Genomic DNA, 18,014 nt, shown 5'->3' with positions numbered 1-18,014 from the left:
GGCCTTGGCTCTGTTCCTGGGACCCAGTGCTCCAGCTTCCTGACCCCAAAGGTCACGAAGTCCCTCCTTTTGCCCATGAGGTTTATGGAGGTGGCGGGTTCAAATTCTCAGCGAAATGGTGAATCCCAGTCGTACTTTCTTATTTCTCTTCCCCATTAACAGGGTATACAGGAATGCCTGTGTATCTTGTGTTCTGGAATATTCCTCCTATGATGGAAGAGCCGTAGACGTTAGGTCTTCTTAGGAAATAGTCTTCAAAATGACGCTATAATCCGTGTTGGAATGTGTTGTCTTTGGGGTCAAATCAGGCCTTTTCCAGATCTGCTTCTACTTTTGGTACGGGGATGCCATGATTTCAGGGGTGTGCCCGCCACACAGGAAGAGACCGTGGGAGCACCCCGCAGGCCGCCAGAGACTCCACGCGGTGCTGTCACAGCTCGGCAGAGCACAGCACGCCAGAGATCACACGGACGTGCCACGGCACGGTCAGCGGTACGTCTGACAAGGACCACCGCGTCTAAGTCTGTTCCACGAGTACCTTGCCTTTGTGTCAGGAATGGCCCACGCAATCGTTTAGCGGTCGACAAAGTCCAACATGTTCGTGCGTTTTTGTTTCCGTCATTCAAGCGACCAGGAAATCTGGGCAACATATGGCAGAGTGTTTACAGCTGGGAGGTTCACCAAACACGTTCCTCAGGTCACGGAGAGCTTTGTTCAAAAAGCGTGCTGGGTGGGGCGCCTGGGTGGCACAGTGGTTAAGCGTCTGCGTTCGGCTCAGGGCGTGATCCCGGCGTTCTGGGATCGAGCCCCGCATCAGACTCCTCTGCTGTGAGCCTGCTTCTTCCTCTCCCACTCCCTCTGCTTGTGTTCTCTCTCTCGCTGGCTGTCTCTGTCTCTGTTGAATAAATAAATAAAATCTTTAAAAAAAAAAAAAAAAAAAGCGTGCCGGGCCACGATTTTTGGTTTGCTGTTGCTTTGGAAAGTAAAAGACTGGATGAAACTGTTTTTAGATTTTGTTTATTTGAGAGCGCGCGAGCACAAATGGGGGGCAGAGGCAGAGGGAGAAGCAGACTCCCCACTGAGCAAGGAGCCCGACGCGGGACTTGATCCCACGACCGAGATCACAACCTGACCGTAGGCAGACGCTTCACCGATTGAGCCCGCAGGTGCCCCTGGATGAAACTCTTGAGTTCTGTGGTGTTCTAAGTTCCTCGGTGTGGACATGAAGGAAAGATTCCACACTTCATTTAATTTTTTTGAAGACTTTACTTTTACGTAAACTCTACAGCCATCGTGAGACTCGAACCCACAACCGTGAGATCGAGAGTCGCACGCTTCGCCGACTGGGCCAGCCAGGTGCCCCCCCCCCAACCCCGACCCAGTGTAGTTAATTATAAAGATGAGTTTCCGAGACTTTTCTATTTGAGAGGTGCGCTCTCAGAGGGATCTGCCTGGCGGGTAACGATGTCGTGGCCGCGTGTGGACGGCCAGCCCGTGGAAGAGGCGGCGGTGTCGTCCAGCTCTTCACAGCGCCGGGCGGGGTGCGTGGTCGGCTGAGGGAACGACCGTCATGGGATGGCGTCTCTGGGTCAAGCCTGTATTTGGCCCTTCCCCCATCAAATATGTGCTGGGGGCACTGTGGGGGGGAGGGCAAGCCCCCCCCCCCCCCCCCCCCCCGTCCTCGGGCGGCTGCCTCCCTCCCGGCACGTGGCTTTGTTCTCAGGCCCAGCTCCTCTGGGAACAGTGGGCCCTGGAGTTGGGAGGGGAGAAGCCCATCTGCAAACTGAGGGGTCTTGGGGAAGCCTGGGTGCTGGCAGGGGGAGTGGGGTTGGGGGCGGTCTTTACCTGTTCCCCCCAATGGGAAGGTCGACACCCTCTTTGTGGTCCCCCAAAACCTGTAGCCCTCCCTCCCAGGCCCTGGAAGCCCCCCGACACCCGTCCCAGGCACCCGAAGCCCCCTGGCTCTCCCTCCCAGACCCCTCCCCCAAGCCCCTGACCCTCCCTCCTGGCTCCCCACCTCATGCCCCTAACTCTGCCTCCTAGGTCCCAATAACCCCCCAACTCTCCCTCCCAGACCCCTACCCTGCCCTTGACTCTCCCTCCCAGACCCCTCCCCCAAGCCTCTGACCCTCCCTCCTGGCTCCCCACCTCATGCCCCTAACTCTGCCTCCTAGGTCCCAGTAATCCCGACTCTCCCTCCCAGGCCACCCCAGGCCCTTGACTCTCCCTCCCAGGCCCCTCCCCCAGCCCCTGACCCTCCCTCCTAGCTCCCCACCCCATGCCCTCGACTCTGCCTCCAGGCTCCAGCCCCCCCCCCCCCGACTCTCCCTCCCAGGCCCCGAGGCCCCCAACCCTCTGTTGCAGGCCCCTTGGAAGCCCCAGTCACCTTTTCATCAAGACCCCACTTGGCTAGGCATTCACAGTGGATGGCAGGATCCTGCAGTCTCCAGGCCTTGGGGTGGGGCCTTTGGGACAGGGTGGGGATATTAGGTGGGGGGGAGTGGTGCCAGAGGGAGAGTGAGGGACCAGAGGCCTGACCCACACTTACTCCTTCCTTGTCTCTCCTGCACAGGGAAGAATTGGGGTGGAGTGGTCAGAGCCCGGAGAGGGGACCTGGGAAGAAGTGGGCAGCCCTGGCGTAGGGCCCAGGCAGAGAGCATGGCTGAGGGGGCTCAGGGCAGAGCAGGGAGCACACCCAGAGGCAAGTGGACTGGGCTGGACCTCGGGGACTAGGGTGGCCCACGCAGGATGCTCCCCTGCCCCCTGGGGTCTGTTCGGAGACCCCGTAGGAGCAAATCCCTCAGGGGCTGAGCTGAGTGAAGCAGAAAGGCTGGCAGGTCTCCTGGCCCGGTTAGCCCTCCCAGAGGTGGTGGCTGTCCTGATGCTCCAGCCATGCCTGGGTCGTCCTGTAGCCTGCCCCGCCCACTGGACCAGCCCCGGACGGTGCTGCAGGACCTCATGCCTGGCGTGGATGGTGCTGCAGGACCCCACACCTGCCCCGCCCACTGGACCAGCCCCGGACGGTGCTGCAGGACCTCATGCCTGGCCTGGATGGTGCTGCAGGACCCCACACCTGCCCCGGCCACTGGATCAGCCCCGGACAGTGCTGCAGGACCTCATGCCTGGCTTGGACAGTGCTGTTGTCTGCCACGCTGGCCAGACAGTGCTGGGGGACCTCATGCTCCCCCCACTTGGCCTCACTGGCCCAGACGGTGCTGTGCGGGACCTCATGCTGTCCCCGTCCAGTGTGTGGGCCCAACAGGGCCAGGGGACCTCGTGTCAGCTCCACTCAGCCCTTGGGGCCCCTGTGGGCAGAGCAGGTAAGGCCATCCCAGCACACAGCCCGCCCTTGGGGTGCTGTCGTCCAGTCCCGTCTGTTGATACCCCAGGACCCTGCGCACGTGAGCGTGCTGGGGCACTGGATCAGATGACCACACGTGCTGGCTTCAGAGCACACGGATTTATTCTCGTAATGGTTCCGGAAGCCAGGACACTGACGTGGGTCTCACTGGGCAGAAGTGAGGCGCTGGGAGCTCCTGGTGAGAACCCGGCTTCTGCACTCGCTGGGCTCCCTGCCTTCCTCAACTCCTCCGTCTTCCACACCAGCACGGCAGCGAGCTTCGTTTCCCTGACTCAACCTCTGCTCTGTCCTCACATCTCAGACTCTGAGTAAGGAGAATGCTCTCCCGTCTTTAGAAAAGACACACCCCGCTACCTGCCTCAAGGCAGGCTACAGATCTCTTTTTTAATCCCCGAATGCTGAAACCTGGAATCACTCACAAAACACCACTGTAAGGGTGAACGCGGATCGAAGGGGCAAATGAAGTAAGACGTTTTCCACGGCGGCAACAGAGAGGCCTCTCAGGGCAGCGTTCCCTCCAGAAAACAGGCAACTCGGGGTCTCCCTGACACATGCACGGATGTCTTTAAAAGCGGAGGGGACTGGCGTCCAGTTCTGCGCCCCAGGATGTGTGTCCTGGGACCACTGGTGAAGACAGTCCAGGTCTGTGACAAGCTGTATCTGTCAGGCCGTGGGAAAGGTGAGGTCCCTCCTGTGTCTGCCGCATCCGAGCGGGCTGCCCGCGAGCGCGGAGCAACCCGGTTTTGTGCTGATTCAATGACATACTGTGGTTTCTCCTCGACCCGTGCAGAGGCTTCTGGGTGGCGGGGAGACAGCCACCACTTCCAGGACGCTCCGCGGGGAACCGCGAGGCTTGGCAGCTGTGAGTGTGTGACATACAGCAGACGGGGAGACCCCAACTGGCTCCCTCGCGGCCACCGTGGGCAGGACCTCCGTGGGCAGGACCTCCTGCAGGGCGGCCCACACGCGGAAGAACCAGGAAGGCCGGTTTACAAACAGGAGCAGAGCCTTGAATATCTTGTAGCCGAAACCCTGCGGGCGGGAAGTCCGCTCCAACGAGGCATGCACGACCGCTAGGAAGCAGACCGCTGCGTCAGCCTGCAGCCTGACCTTTGACCTCCAGATGGGGGAGGCAGCGGCCAGCCCTTCCACCCAGAGCAGTCACAGAGGCGGCCGGCAGGAGGCCCGGAGGTGGCGGCCGCTTCGGGGACCCGCTGAACCGGCAAACAGTCCGCTCACTCAGGGAAGAGCTTCCTGAACTTGCCGTAGGCGGAGCTGCTGATGACGACCCTGACATCGGCCACGCCAGCCTCGGGAACCACGTCTACCGCCTGCACTGTGGCCTCCCGATGCAGCCAGCTGAGGACACGAGGGAGGGCGGCATTTATAAGGACCCGGGACGGGGCGTGTTCACAGGAACTATTTCGCCCAGAGCGTGCTCCGTGCCTGGGCCACACATGACCTTGTCGTCACTGCCCATGGCCCTGGAATGCCTGCGATGCCCACAGACAGCTGGCGCCCGCATGTGGGGTGATTAACCCAGATTCGCGGCAGGCGACCCCAGAAACGACACGGCTCCTCTGCGTGCTGGCGCTCTGCCTGTTCCGCGGCCTTTCCTGCACCTGCACACCCTGCACGGCCCCCACGCCCGCCAGGCCAGCCCCACACACCTAGGCCAGCCCCACACACCTGAGCTGCGCACCCGCCAGCCGGACCCGGAGCGTGAGGACCTGTCTCCCCGTGGCTCTCAGAACAGTGTCTTCCAGCCGGGCTTTCAGCTCCTGGAGCCCGTGTCCCAGGAGGGCAGACACGGCTACGGCCTGTGGTCCTGTGGGGCTATACCTGTGAGGGGGCAGCCAGCAGACCCTGCTCAGCCTCGGGAACATGGGGTGAGGGTCCCCCAGGGTCCCCCGCCCATGGGGCCCCAACTGTGACTGCCTGCACGTGTCAGGAAAGGATATGGCCCTGCTGGACACACAGGAAACCATGATGAGGTTACAGTGAAATATGGGGTCTGTGGGGGAGAGGGGGTTCAGAACACACCACCCCAAAGTATGCTGCCTTGGTGGCCTGCTGATTCTTGTGCGTTAAGGCCCTTCACAGCAGGCAGGTGGGAGAAGGTCACTCTGACCTCCCCTTTTCTTCCTGAAAGCAGGGGAGGACGCGGCAGGGGAGGACGCGGCAGGGGAGGACGCGGCAGGGGAAGCTGCCTCCAGTGCCCGGAGGAAAGCAGCCTCCTCTGTTATCACCCAGGTCGAGGCCCCCCTCATGCAGGGGCATCACCCGTCCTCGCCGGGAAGGAGGCTCCAGGGCCGTGGGGCAGTGGACAGGCTGGGGGTCCACTCACCCGGGCACTAGGTCCACCTTGTTGTGAACTTCCAGCACAGAATCCAGGAGCGGGCCGGGCAGGCACAGGCTGTGCAGGGCAGACAGAACGCTGGCTTTCTGTAGCTCCGTCTCGGGGTGGCTCACATCTCTCACGTGGACGATCAGATCCTGAGGACAAGACAAGCCACGTGGTGGGGACAGGGGTGGGACAGGGCATCGCAACCCCCACACAGGACCCGCCCCGGACAGGGTCTGTGACGGGCACCGCACGCCCCAGTGGGAGTGCACTCCGTGGCCACGGTGAGATGCGTGAGACCTGGGGGCGGTAGCTCCTGAAACCAGAGCTGGCCCGCGGCCCACCCAGTGCCCCTCGTGCAGGGTCCCGCCCTGGCCAGGCTGCTCCCCTTGACTTGGCCCAGGGCCCTGGGCGTCTCAAACCCCACAGGGTCCTGCTACACACCTGTGCGCTCACTACCACTTTCAGAGTCTGAGTTACTTTGAATTTTAAAGAATCCCTTTTGCCTGATTTTAAATGGTTTACAGGTAGGGGTCTGATGCCGACCTGGGAAAACGTAGAGGAGCTTTAAAAAATGAAGAGCGGCCTGCAATTCTGCCCCTGGAAACAGACAGGCCGTTTACGTTTCAAGATGTTCACTTCCAGGTTTTAAATGCACTTAAAATTTTAAAAAAGATATGCATTTTATTTCAGAAATATTTTAGTTTTGGAAAACGCGAACGGTGAGGTGGTGACAGAGGGGCCCCGTGGCCCAGACTCGGCTTCTGCCGCCGCCGCCGCTGTTCCCAGGAGCACACCACGAACTGGGTGACGCCGGTGTGCTCCTGTGACTACGCTCCAGGTCTGTCTGGAGTCACTCGTCTGTGCTGGGACACCGTCCAGGACATGTGTTACATCCGTCTCTCACCTCTCCTTGGCTCCTCTGAACCCTGACCGTGTTGAGCACCGTGTGGGCGTTTTGTGGGATGCCCTTCGGCTGGGGTTTGGTTTCCCCCGTGTGGACACGAGGTTTGGGGTTTTGGTGGAAGCCCCAAGAGCATGTGCCCTTGAGTCACATCACCCACAGCTACACACAAAGGCAGACCTTAGGGCCAAGCGGCAGTTGTCACAGGCCTCCCCGCAAAGCCACTCCACCTCCTTCCAGGTTTTGGAAGACATCACTAGGAAGGGCTTGCTCTCAGGGTGCGTTGGCGCCAGCTTCATGAGGGGGCGGTATGTGAGTCCCAGGGTTCTGTCATGTATGAGGAGACCTGGCCTCTGAGTTGTGTTGTGTATGAGGGGTAACTCAGGTCCCAGTGCTGTGTCATGTAGGAGGGAATCCGGCCCCCACGTTGTGTTGTGTGTGAGGGGACCTGGTCCCCGGGTTGTGTCACGTGTGAGGGGACCTGGTTCCCGGGATTATGTCGTGAATGAGGGGATCCAGTCCTCGGGGCTGTGTTGTGTGTGAGGGGACCTGGTTCCCGGGGTTATGTCGTGAATGAGAGGATCCAGTCGTCGGGTTGTGTCGTGTGTGAGGGGACCCGGTCCCTGGGTTGTGTCACGTGTGAAGGGACCTGGTTCCCAGGGTGACATCGTGAATGAGGGGATCTAGTCCTGGGGGTTGTGTTGTGTGTGAGGGGACCCGGTCCCTGGGTTGTGTCATGCGTGAGGGGACCTGGTTCCCAGGCTTATGTTGTGAATGAGAGGATCCAGTCCTAGGAGTTGTGTCATGAGTGAGGGAAACTGATCCTTGGGTTGTGTCATGTGTGAGGCGACCTGGTTCCCGAGGTTACATAGTGAATGAGAGGATCTAGTCCTCGGGGCTGTGTTGTGTGTGAGGGGACCTGGTCCCCGGGTTATGTCGTGAATGAGAGGATCCAGTCGTCGGGTTGTGTCGTGTGTGAGGGGACCCGGTCCCTGGGTTGTGTCACGTGTGAAGGGACCTGGTTCCCAGGGTGACATCGTGAATGAGGGGATCTAGTCCTGGGGGTTGTGTTGTGTGTGAGGGGACCCGGTCCCTGGGTTGTGTCATGCGTGAGGGGACCTGGTTCCCAGGCTTATGTTGTGAATGAGAGGATCCAGTCCTTGGGGTTGTCATGAGTGAGGGAAACTGATCCTTGGGTTGTGTCATGTGTGAGGCGACCTGGTTCCCGAGGTTACATAGTGAATGAGAGGATCTAGTCCTCGGGGTTGTGTTGTGTGTGGGGGGACCTGGTTCCCGGGGTTATGTCATGAATGAGGGGATCTAGTCTCGGGTTGTGTCGTGTGTGACGGGACCTGGTCCCTGGGTTGTGTCGTGAACGAAGGCATCTGGCCCCCGTGTTGTGTCACGTGTGAGGGGACCTGGTTCCCGGGATTATGTCGTGAATGAGGGGATCCAGTCCTCGGGGCTGTGTTGTGTGTGAGGGGACCTGGTCCCCGGGTTATGTCGTGAATGAGAGGATCCAGTCGTCGGGTTGTGTCGTGTGTGAGGGGACCCGGTCCCTGGGTTGTGTCACGTGTGAAGGGACCTGGTTCCCAGGGTGACATCGTGAATGAGGGGATCTAGTCCTGGGGGTTGTGTTGTGTGTGAGGGGACCCGGTCCCTGGGTTGTGTCATGCGTGAGGGGACCTGGTTCCCAGGCTTATGTTGTGAATGAGAGGATCCAGTCCTTGGGGTTGTGTCATGAGTGAGGGAAACTGATCCTTGGGTTGTGTCATGTGTGAGGCGACCTGGTTCCCGAGGTTACATAGTGAATGAGAGGATCTAGTCCTCGGGGTTGTGTTGTGTGTGGGGGGACCTGGTTCCCGGGGTTATGTCATGAATGAGGGGATCTAGTCTCGGGTTGTGTCGTGTGTGACGGGACCTGGTCCCTGGGTTGTGTCGTGAACGAAGGCATCTGGCCCCCGTGTTGTGTCACGTGTGAGGGGACCTGGTTCCTGAGGTTATGTTGTGAATGAGGGCATCTGGCCCCCATGCTGTGTCATGAGTGACAAGACCTGGTCCCCAGGGTTTTGTCATGAATGAGGGGACCCAGTCCCCATGCTGTGTCATGTGCGAGGGGTCCCATTCCCAGGTTGTGTCATGTGTGAGGGGACCCAGTCCCTGGGTCGTGCCATGAGTGAGGGGACTCAGTCCCCGGGTTGTGTCCTGTGTGAGGGGATCCAGTCCCAGGTTATGCAGGTGTTTTAAGGAATTCAGCCCCTGGGATCATCACACACTCACTGAATGAGCCACGTCTTCCAGGGTGGCGGAGAAGGACTCAATCAGGCTGTGGGGCAGCTGGGAGAGGAAGCCGATGGTGTCCATGTAAATGACAGCCATGCAGGAGGGCAGCCACCCAGCATGGGCTGTGACGTCCAGTGTCGCAAACAGCTGATCCCGAGGCTGCACAGCGTCATCGCCTGTCAGGGCCTTAATCAGCGTGGTTTTTCCTAAAAGGTGGGTCACAGGGGACACACTGCATGAAAGGCCCCCTTCCCCGTGCCCCACTGTCTACGGCAGCACCTTGGGTGGATCCATGTCCAACCCACATGCCTCTGGCAGAGGGGTGGCCAAGGTCTGTAAGATCTCTGAGCTCCTAGGTCTCTGCAGGACCCGTGGGATGCCCTGTGTGGTCAACAGTACGATGCTGCTATCCCTGTCCTGCAGGTGGGTCAAGAGGGTCAGGGCCTGGGGTATGAGTGCCTATATACAGGACAGTGAGGTGTAGACAGGGTGGTGATGTGTGTGAATGTGAGAGGGTGGGGTGGGCACCCGTGCAGATGAGGGTAATGGTGTAGACAGGGTGGTGATGTGTGTGAATGTGACAGGGTGGGGTGGGCACCCGTGCGGATGAGGGTAATGGTGTAGACAGGGTGGTGATGTGTGTGAATGTGACAGGGTGGGGTGGGCACCCGTGCGGATGAGGGTAATGGTGTAGACAGGGTGGTGATGTGTGTGAATGTGACAGGGTGGGGTGGGCACCCGTGCAGATGAGGGTAATGGTGTAGACAGGGTTGATGGTAGAGTGCGGGTGTCCGTGTAGACAGGGATGATGGTGGAGTGGGGGTGTGTGTCTGTGTAGACGGGGTGATGGTGGACAGGGTGATGGTGGAGTGGGGGTGTGTGTCTGTGTAGACGGGGTGATGGTGGAGTAGGGCTGTGTGTGCTGTGTGTGTGAGAGTCAGGTGTCTGTGTAGACAGGGATGGTGGTTGAGTGGGGGCAGGTACACTGTGTGTGAAGTGGCGTGGGCATCTGTGTAGACGGGGGTGATGGTGTTGATGGATGTGCCGGTGTAGACAGTCAGGAGCCGTGTGTGTCTGCAATGGCCCCCAGAGCACGTCCCCTGCACAGCCTTCCGACAAGCTGGACCGGCGTCTGCACCAAGCACCGTGTTCAGGGGCCACACCACTACTGGGCTAGCCCGTGGAGGTCACTGGTGGCCACTGGCTTAAGCCTGCTCTAAGGTGGATCAGGAGGGGCTTAACCTGCCGTGGGGTGACCTCACAGGTGTGCTCGGCACACGGGTGCCAGGACGGACTCCTCCTCTTCTCCTCCACTGAGCCTCGGGGATCCCAGTAGACCCAAGGGTAACCTGTCAGCCACGGACGAAACCCTGTACTCGCCGCCCGACACGGCCACGTGTTTCCCACCAGGTGTGAACTGTGTCTATGCAAACAGAATTCTCTAACCCTAGGTGTACCCCCAGCTTTCCGTTCCAGGCTTTGTGGGAAGTCCCCTCCCTCCTTTGGACGTGGGCAGCCAGCTCCCAGAGGACAGGGAGCTGGTGGCGTCACGCTGGTATTCGGAGCGCACTCGGGAGGACTGGACCTTACGGCGGCAAAGCACACGCTTGCGGGGTCAATCTCGGTGGTGAAGAAGTGAGCCAAGGGTCCCGTGAGCTCAGGGCTTCAGTTTAAAGGAAACCCAAGGGATGTGCACCCTGCGTACGATCACGCAGACTGCACGCGTGAAGCCGAACGTTGACAGGCACCGTGAAGTCTTACGGGACGCAGCCCGAATTGTCTTTCTTCTTCTACAGGCAGGTCTACTGTACGTGAGCTTAAAAACGCCAGTTTTTCCTACCTCTGAGTTTAAAAAGTAAGAGACGGGAGTCCAGTCCACTGTCCAGCGCCCGATAACCACACTAGTGACCCGACAGGGTGCTGGCTGTGGGCACTGCGACACCCCGGGGTACCAGCCACGCTCTGCACCTGTTCTCATCATGCTGGCCCTCTGAGTACCACGGTCTTGTGGCATTCGCAAGCGGGCTCTCCCCAAATACGCGAGCCCAACGAGGGGGTATGGGCGGGACAGGGCACCCTACTTCCCGCGCCCGCACGTGCTCTCACCGCAGTTTGTGTATCCCACCACGGAGATCACGGGAAACTCCTGTCGCCTCCGCTGTCTCCCCAGGAGACGCCTTTTCTTCCTCAGTCTCTCCAGGGCCTTCCGAATCTTCATCTCCTTTTCCTTGAAGAGGCGCTGTTGCACCTGCATGAAAGATTCCCCTAAAAACACCGAAGACAGTGACTCAGCGAGCTGATGTGGCGAGTGGATGCGTCCCCGCGGGGGATGTGGACCGCTATCTTCTCGCTGGGATCCCCTGGCCTACTCTCCCACGAGGCCACTGCCTCAACACCTTCCCATCTGCACGAGGGTTCCACCCAGCAGAAGGTGGCCTCATCCGCGGACTTCTGCCCTCTGAGGTCAGCTGGCCTCCCCTTTATTCGGGAGGAAGGGGGAGCCTCGGAAGGACAGCCCCGTGACATCCACAGCCGACTGAGTGGTGCCCTGAAGACATCCTGACCCCCAGGACCTGTGAATGGGACCTCATTTCGGAATGGGGTCTTGGCACATACGACTGGTCAAGGATCTGAGACGAGACCATCCTGGATCAGGGTGGCCCTAAATCCAAAGGCAAATGTCCGTATAACAGACGGAAGGAAACACAGAGGAGAAGCCACATGAAGATGGAGGTAGAGGTGGGACGAACGTGGCCACCAGCCCAGGGACGCCTGGAGCCCAGAAGCTGGAAGATGCAGGGGGGGAACCTTTCCCTGGAGCCTCGGGAGGGAGCACAGTGTCCCTTGCCCCCTGCCCATCTCAGCACCCCTGCCCCACCTGGATCTCAGACTCTTGTGTCCAGAGCTGAGAGAATAGATTCCTGTGGTTTTTAAGTCCCCGGTGTGTGGTGTGTGGTCCTTTGTTACAGCTGCCCCAGGGGACCACCTAGATCTCTTACTTTGTTTGACTGTGACCACATACAAGGCCCACTTGCAGCCCTCGCCCCACCGGGATCTTTCAGCAATGTCGAAAGTGAATGCTCTGACACCCCTCCCCACCCAACGCCCTGTGACAAGACCTCACACGTTACCTGACCCCATGATGTAGCGTGAGCCCCCTCCTCGTCCATCCGGGCGGGCCATGCTGCTTTTCAGGTGGGACCTGCCATGGAAAGGGGGCATCTCAGCAGACAGGAGCAGATACACATCCTATCCAGTGTCTCACCAGAGGGTGAGAACTCTGGGTGGAGAGAACAAGGTGGGGCGGCCTTCCCTCCTGGCTGGGCCTTCACCACCGCGGACGAAGGGCCCCATGGTGGGGTGACGTGCCTAACCAGGAGGACATGCCGTGGCAGGTGTGCTGCTTGGACGTGGCACCTGACAAGCCAAGCTGTCCGGGAGGGCGTGGCCAGCCCTGCATTCCGTCTTCACTACGCTCCCAGTAACGGTCAAGTCAAACACAACCATGACAAGAGGTTCTGCTGTCTCTGCGGCAGCTGGTGGTGTGCCCATACCTGAGAAGCGGGAGCTCCGCCAGCGCCACCTGCAGCCGTGCCTCCTTGGTCCGGGCGTTGCAGCGGAAGATGTGAAGGACAACCGTGAATCGGTCGAACACCTGCACGCCCCAGGCGGCTTCCAGTTCCTTCTGGAAAGGGAGAGAGATGGAGTGAAGACACCTGCAGCGGTTCCTCGGCTGAAGGGGGCGAATGTGATGCTGTCCCCGATCCCATGTCTTAGGCTGTCCCGTCTCCGCGGGATGTGGACCCAACTCCCCCTGCCCACGGAGGGTGGAAAACACAGCAAGACTCCCGAATACCTTGGCGGGCGTGGCCAGCCTCTCCACGTTCAGAAAGACTGCCGTGATTTCTGGTGCCCCTCTGATTTTCTCTAGCGAGAAGAGAAGGTCCCCTCAGATGTCTGTGCTCCGTGGTGTCCATCATGGGACTGACCCTGAGCGTCGGTTGGCTGCGTTCATCGGACACCCTCGACTCTCTGTACGCATATCATGGGAGTCGGGTGTGCAGGACAGGGGTCCCCCCGCAGGAGTGTGGGTCTTGCACACACATGGCGGTCGCACAACCCCATGGGGACTGAATGGGGTCTAAGAGCTGGGGTGACAGAGACGGGTGGTGTGTACCCGCTCTCAGCATACCTGCAGGGCTCAGCCTGCTGGTCTGTACTGTGAGCTGGATGTCCTTTGGGGCTGGAGATCCTCGGGGGTCCGTGGAAGGCGGGGTTCACACCCAGCACCCTGTCTGGGGGCTGCGGGGCCGCGGGGTCGCGGGGCCGGTTTCCACCCTACTCCTAACTGCCCGACGGCACCAGCAGGCACAGGGCAAGTTGTGAGAAGGGCACGGTGGGCTTTTCGATGTCTGATCCAAGTTCCCGTGAGGCCGCCTCTACCCGGCCCAGATGGAGAGCCCAACTGTTGCTGTTTCCCTCAGGAGGAAGGCAGGAAGGGAGGGGCACGAGGACCCACCTGTCAGATGCTCCAAGGTCCCTTTCCCGAAGATGAGCTTCCCATCTGGTGCTTTGCTGGGCACCACCATCGTCTCCGCCACTGACCAGCCGTCCAGTGTGTGGACTAGTGCTTCCGCCTCCGCCACCTGCCACTCAGCTTCGGGGAGACACGGGGCCTGGGTGAGGGGCGCGTCCCTGTGGCTCGGCCCTGGGCCCCATCCAGCCCTGCCTGGCCTGTGTCCCTCGGCTGGGATGCCTTCCTGCCGTCTGCGCAGAGGTTGTGAGAAAGCACCCAGCTAGGCATTTGTTCCAAGACACAGCTATGCTGTTCCAGCCACAGACTGAGAGAAGGGGAGGACAAGGCCAGGGGAACGCAAGCACGGACCCTCCTTACGTGGGAACTGGGGGCTCGGCAGTGCACGGGACGTGTGCTCCATAGTCTGCCGTGATCCGGCAGACAGCACGTCTTGCGTGGCAGCCCCTGAGGGCCCAGGGAACCCACTGCATTCCCCACAGGGTGGGCAAGGAGTGGGTGTCCCCAGAGCCTGGTGCCAATGCAGCACAGGAAAGACAGCACCCGCCCAGGACAGACAGGATGACGCATGGGGCCTTGGTGCCAGCCCTGAGCAGGAGGCAGCCTGGGGAAGCTTCCAAGAGCATGCCCAGACGTGGGCGGGGGGGGGGGGGTCCCAAGGAGGGGCTGGTCACAGAAGCTGAGGGCACGGAGGGCTGGGGCCTTGAGCAGAGGTTGTCCTGACAGCATTCCCGAGCAGGGAGGCAGTGCAGGGCCCCCCGAGACGCTGTGCTCTCCCACCGCCCCACGAGGCTGCCCCCCCCACCAGCACGGTGTCACAGAGTAGCCATCCCCTCCAAACAGCACAGCCCCTGCTGCATTATCCCCACTCCAGCGACTGGATGCTACGGTCTTTGGGCCAGCCTTGCTGAGCAGTGGCAAACGTTAAGTCCCTGAATCATCCTCAGAGCTCAGGCACAGGGAGGAAACTGAGGCTGGGAGGCGAGGTAATAAGGGCGGTGGCAATCCGAAGCCATGGGGAGAGGCCCCAAGCTCTGCTTGGTGGAGGACGGGGTCCCCCATCCTCTGGGCTGAAGGGAAACACAGTCTCCTGAGCTTTGACTCCTGATGGGCCTTGTGGGTCCTCCTCACCTCCACCCTTCTAGTTGCTCAGATCAGGTGCGTGGGGCCACCCCCCCACCAACTTCTCTCCTTCAACGTTAGGCATAGCGCATCAGCAAACCCCATAGGCACTGCCTTTCCCGACCTCCATGGTGGGGGGCGGGGGGCACAGCTCAATCGTGATCACCCCTGCGGCTTCCCAGAACCCCTGCTGGGGACGTGAGCCTTCTGCAGACGCCCACAGCCATAAGCCTGAGGATGTGGTCAACACGCCACATGGAACCCCCCAACCCTCGGGCTGGGTACCCACTTGGTGGGAGCGAGCACTGAGAAACACTGTGGGGTCTGCAGTTCAGAGGCAGAGGCTGGCTCACGGCTGGGACTACGGAACACGACCCCTGCCCGCACCTCAGCACCGCTCCATCGGTTACGCGTCTTCAGCTCAGGTCACGGTCCCGGGGTCCTGGGATCCAGTCCCATCAGGCTCCCTGCTCAGCAGGAAGTCTGCTTCTCCCTCTGCCCCTCCCCCTGCCTGTGCACGCTCACGCTCTCTCTCTCTCTCTCTCTCTCTGTGAAATAAATAAATAAACCTTTGAAAAAACACAAATGACTATGATTGGTATGGGCTCTGACGGATAAAGCAGAAAGCACGCAAAAACAGACGGGCAGTGTAAGCAGACAGATGGAAAGCCGAAGAAAGAACGGAACACAAAGGCCAGCAGTTAGAAACACTCTAACGGAACTGGAGAGTTCCTCTGATGGGCTTATGAGCGGGGCGGGCAAGGCCGAGGCACGAGTCCCTCAGCTTGCAGACAGGGCGAGAGTGACAACTGCAAACGTCTGCCCTGGGAACGAACGATGTTGTCGAGCGTGTGAAGAGTGAGGCCACGGACTGGAGTGAAACATTTGTAAAAACAAAACAAAACAAAACATCTGAGTTATCCACAACGTACGAAGAGCTCCTGAGGCCCACAATGGTTCGGAGACCGAACTCACACTTCACCACAGAACACACGGAGACGGCAAATAGCCTAGGAAGAGATGCTCCGCGAGATCGCTCACTGGGGAAACGCGTGCGAATTTCCATGAGAGCCTGGTACGCACTGACGAGACCGGTCCCAAACGCGCCACGTGGACAGCAGCTAATGCTGGCCAGGATACGGTACAACAAGATCTCTCCGCATTGATGATGGGACTGCAAAGCCACGCAGCCCCTTGGAAAGCAGTTTCCTGGTTTCTTCCTTCCTTCCTCCCTCCCTCCCTCCCTCTCTTTCTTTTTAAATTAATTATTTTGACACAGAGAGAAAACACGAGTAGGAGAGGGAGAAGGAGAAGCAGACTCTCCATGTGGCAGGGAGCCGGACGCTGGATTAGATCCCAGGACCCTGAGATCGTGAACTGAGATGAAGGCAGACACTTCACCGAAGGAGCCCCCCAGGTGCCCCCAGACAACAGAATATTACCAGCACTGCACACAAATGAGCTGTCAAGCCACAAAAAGTCACGCAGGAACCTTAGAGGCACGTTACTGAGTGAAAGCAGCTGGTCCACAAAGGCCGCAGGTGCACGACTCTAACTGTGACCTGGAGAAGGCAGGACGGTGCACGCGGTAGACACACGCGTGGTTGCCAGGAGGGGGTGGGGGGAAGCAGGAACAGGTGGGGCCCTGAGACGCCTCCGTTTAACAGTGTAATGGGGGATGCCTGGCACTGCACCTTGTCCAGACCCACAGGACATCTAACACACAGAGATAAACCGTGTTGAAGCCGCAGGCTCTGGGTGATGGCGTGCTCACGGGGGTTCCTGGATGGTAACACATCTCTGGATCGGGGTGGGGAGGCTCAACCCCGAGGCTGAGCAGTGGGACAGGCGGTCCATGGGAAACCTCTGTGCCGTGTCCTTGATTTTGCTGTGAAACCACAGCCTTAGAATGAATGGAGCCCCCACCGTACTGGGTTACTCCCTTGCTCAGAGCCAGCGTACCTGTGCAAATGACACTCAGCACGGGGCTCACACTGGTGTCTGTGAGACCCCCAGGGCCCCGGCTCTCAGGGCCCCCACCTGCCCACAGCCTGCCAGCTGGCCTGCTGGGGCACCGCGGTCCCTGGAGGACCCCTCTCTGCACTCTCCGGAGGACTGACCCTCCTACCGTGGGGTGTGGTCCTCCCAGGCCGTCCAGCACCGTTGGCTTGAGATGGCCAGAGGCTCTCACCCCTCGTCACCCGTCCGCAGCACTCAGCCCAGGTGGTGGCTGTCTGCCTTGTGTGCGAGCCGAGCCCCGAGCCTGGCACAGGCTGCTCCCACACAGGTGGATGCCGCCTGTCCCAGCAAGGTGGCCCTGAGCCAAGCCCCGAGCCTGCGTCACGGCGGCCACGGCACCGGCTGCTCCCGCACGGGTGGATGCTGCCTGTCCCAGGAAGGTGGCCAGGCAGGGGCGGGCGGCCGAGGGTTTGCAGTGTCTGTGGTGAAGCGCATGTGTGGTGAGCATTGCCGTGCACAAGCTGGAGTCTCGGGCGAGCACTGAACTGGGCACGTGGGTCAGTGACACAGGTAAGGATCCGTAGCACGCACGCACACACAGACTCTGCGCACTGGCTCTAGACATGTCCCACACTCCATTCCTAAAGGATGGGAACAGGGCGGGACACAGCCCTGACAAGCTGCAGGGGACAGGAGGGCCTCGCCAGGGAGAAGCCCCAGGGGAGGGGGCCCAGGCAGTAGGGGGGTGGGGCTGCTTCCAGCGGCCCAGGGCAGGTTGTGTGTGTGGGGGGGGGGGGGGGATGGCGGCGCCCCGCCCCTCCCCTCCGAGGCCCCGCCTCCGAACCTCCACACCCTTCCCCCCCGCCCCCGGCAGTCCCGCCTCCGAGTCCCCGGCCCCGCCCCCAGGGTCCCACCTTGAGTTCCAGCCCTCGAAGCCCCGCCCCCGAGTCTCCACCCCCTCCGGCAGTCCCGCCTCTGACTCCCCGGCCCCGCCCCCAGAGTCCCAGCACTCGGAAGCCCCGCCCCAAGCACCAGTCCTCGAAGCCCCGCCCCTCCGAGGCCCCGCCTCTCCATGACCCCCGCCCAGCCCGCAGCGGCGCTCCGGGTCACCTCGGGTTAGCTGCGGCTTCCCCGGTCCCTGCTTGACCTCAGGGTGAATCAGGCACACGCGCTGGGTCCCCACCGGCAGCAAAGGGTCCCTCCTCAGTAGCTCCTCCTCCTCTTCTTCCTCCTCCGCATCTTCTGGCTCCTCCTCCTCCTCTCCCGCTCGGCTTCTCGGGCCATTAGCCCGTGGGCCCCGTCCTCCACTTCCTCGCCCCTTGAGGCCCCCGGACCCAAAGGCGGCGAGCGCGCGATTGGGGCACGCCGGCAGCCACGGCGCAGCTCTCGGAGCCCCGCGGCCGCGAACCACGCGAGACAGCCAGGGCCCGGGGCGGACGGCGGCCCGCAGGGCCCACATCCCGCGATCGCCCGCACGCAATGGGGCGGAGCTTCGGGGGCGTGCTCC

General features: G+C 60.8%; 1 protein-coding gene across 2 annotated transcripts; it reads right to left on the bottom strand.

Annotated features, from left to right (window-relative positions):
* Window positions 1-761: 761 nt before the first annotated feature.
* GTPBP6 (GTP binding protein 6) lies at window positions 762-18,007 on the bottom strand. Of its 2 annotated transcripts, none has more exons than XM_087860034.1 (10): window positions 17,618-18,007; window positions 13,412-13,549; window positions 12,749-12,819; window positions 12,447-12,577; window positions 12,024-12,094; window positions 10,999-11,157; window positions 8,890-9,098; window positions 5,709-5,857; window positions 5,051-5,203; window positions 762-895 (listed from the first exon to the last, which is right to left on the bottom strand). In XM_087860034.1, exons 1-10 carry the CDS (start codon window positions 17,964-17,966, stop codon window positions 814-816), a joined length of 1,512 nt encoding a protein of 503 aa, XP_087716160.1. In that variant the 5' UTR covers window positions 17,967-18,007; the 3' UTR covers window positions 762-813. The 2 variants fall into 2 exon arrangements, with proteins under 2 accessions (XP_087716160.1, XP_045669597.2); XM_045813641.2 differs by lacking the exon at window positions 762-895 and adding an exon at window positions 3,446-4,720.
* Between the last annotated feature and the right edge of the window lie 7 nt (window positions 18,008-18,014).

Source organism: Ursus americanus, chromosome X (genome assembly GCF_024610735.1).
Source record: "Ursus americanus isolate L20-20 chromosome X, mUrsAme1.1.p, whole genome shotgun sequence".
NCBI classification, from domain to species: Eukaryota; Metazoa; Chordata; class Mammalia; order Carnivora; family Ursidae; genus Ursus; species Ursus americanus.
This window is presented reverse-complemented; position numbering and strand designations above follow the sequence as displayed.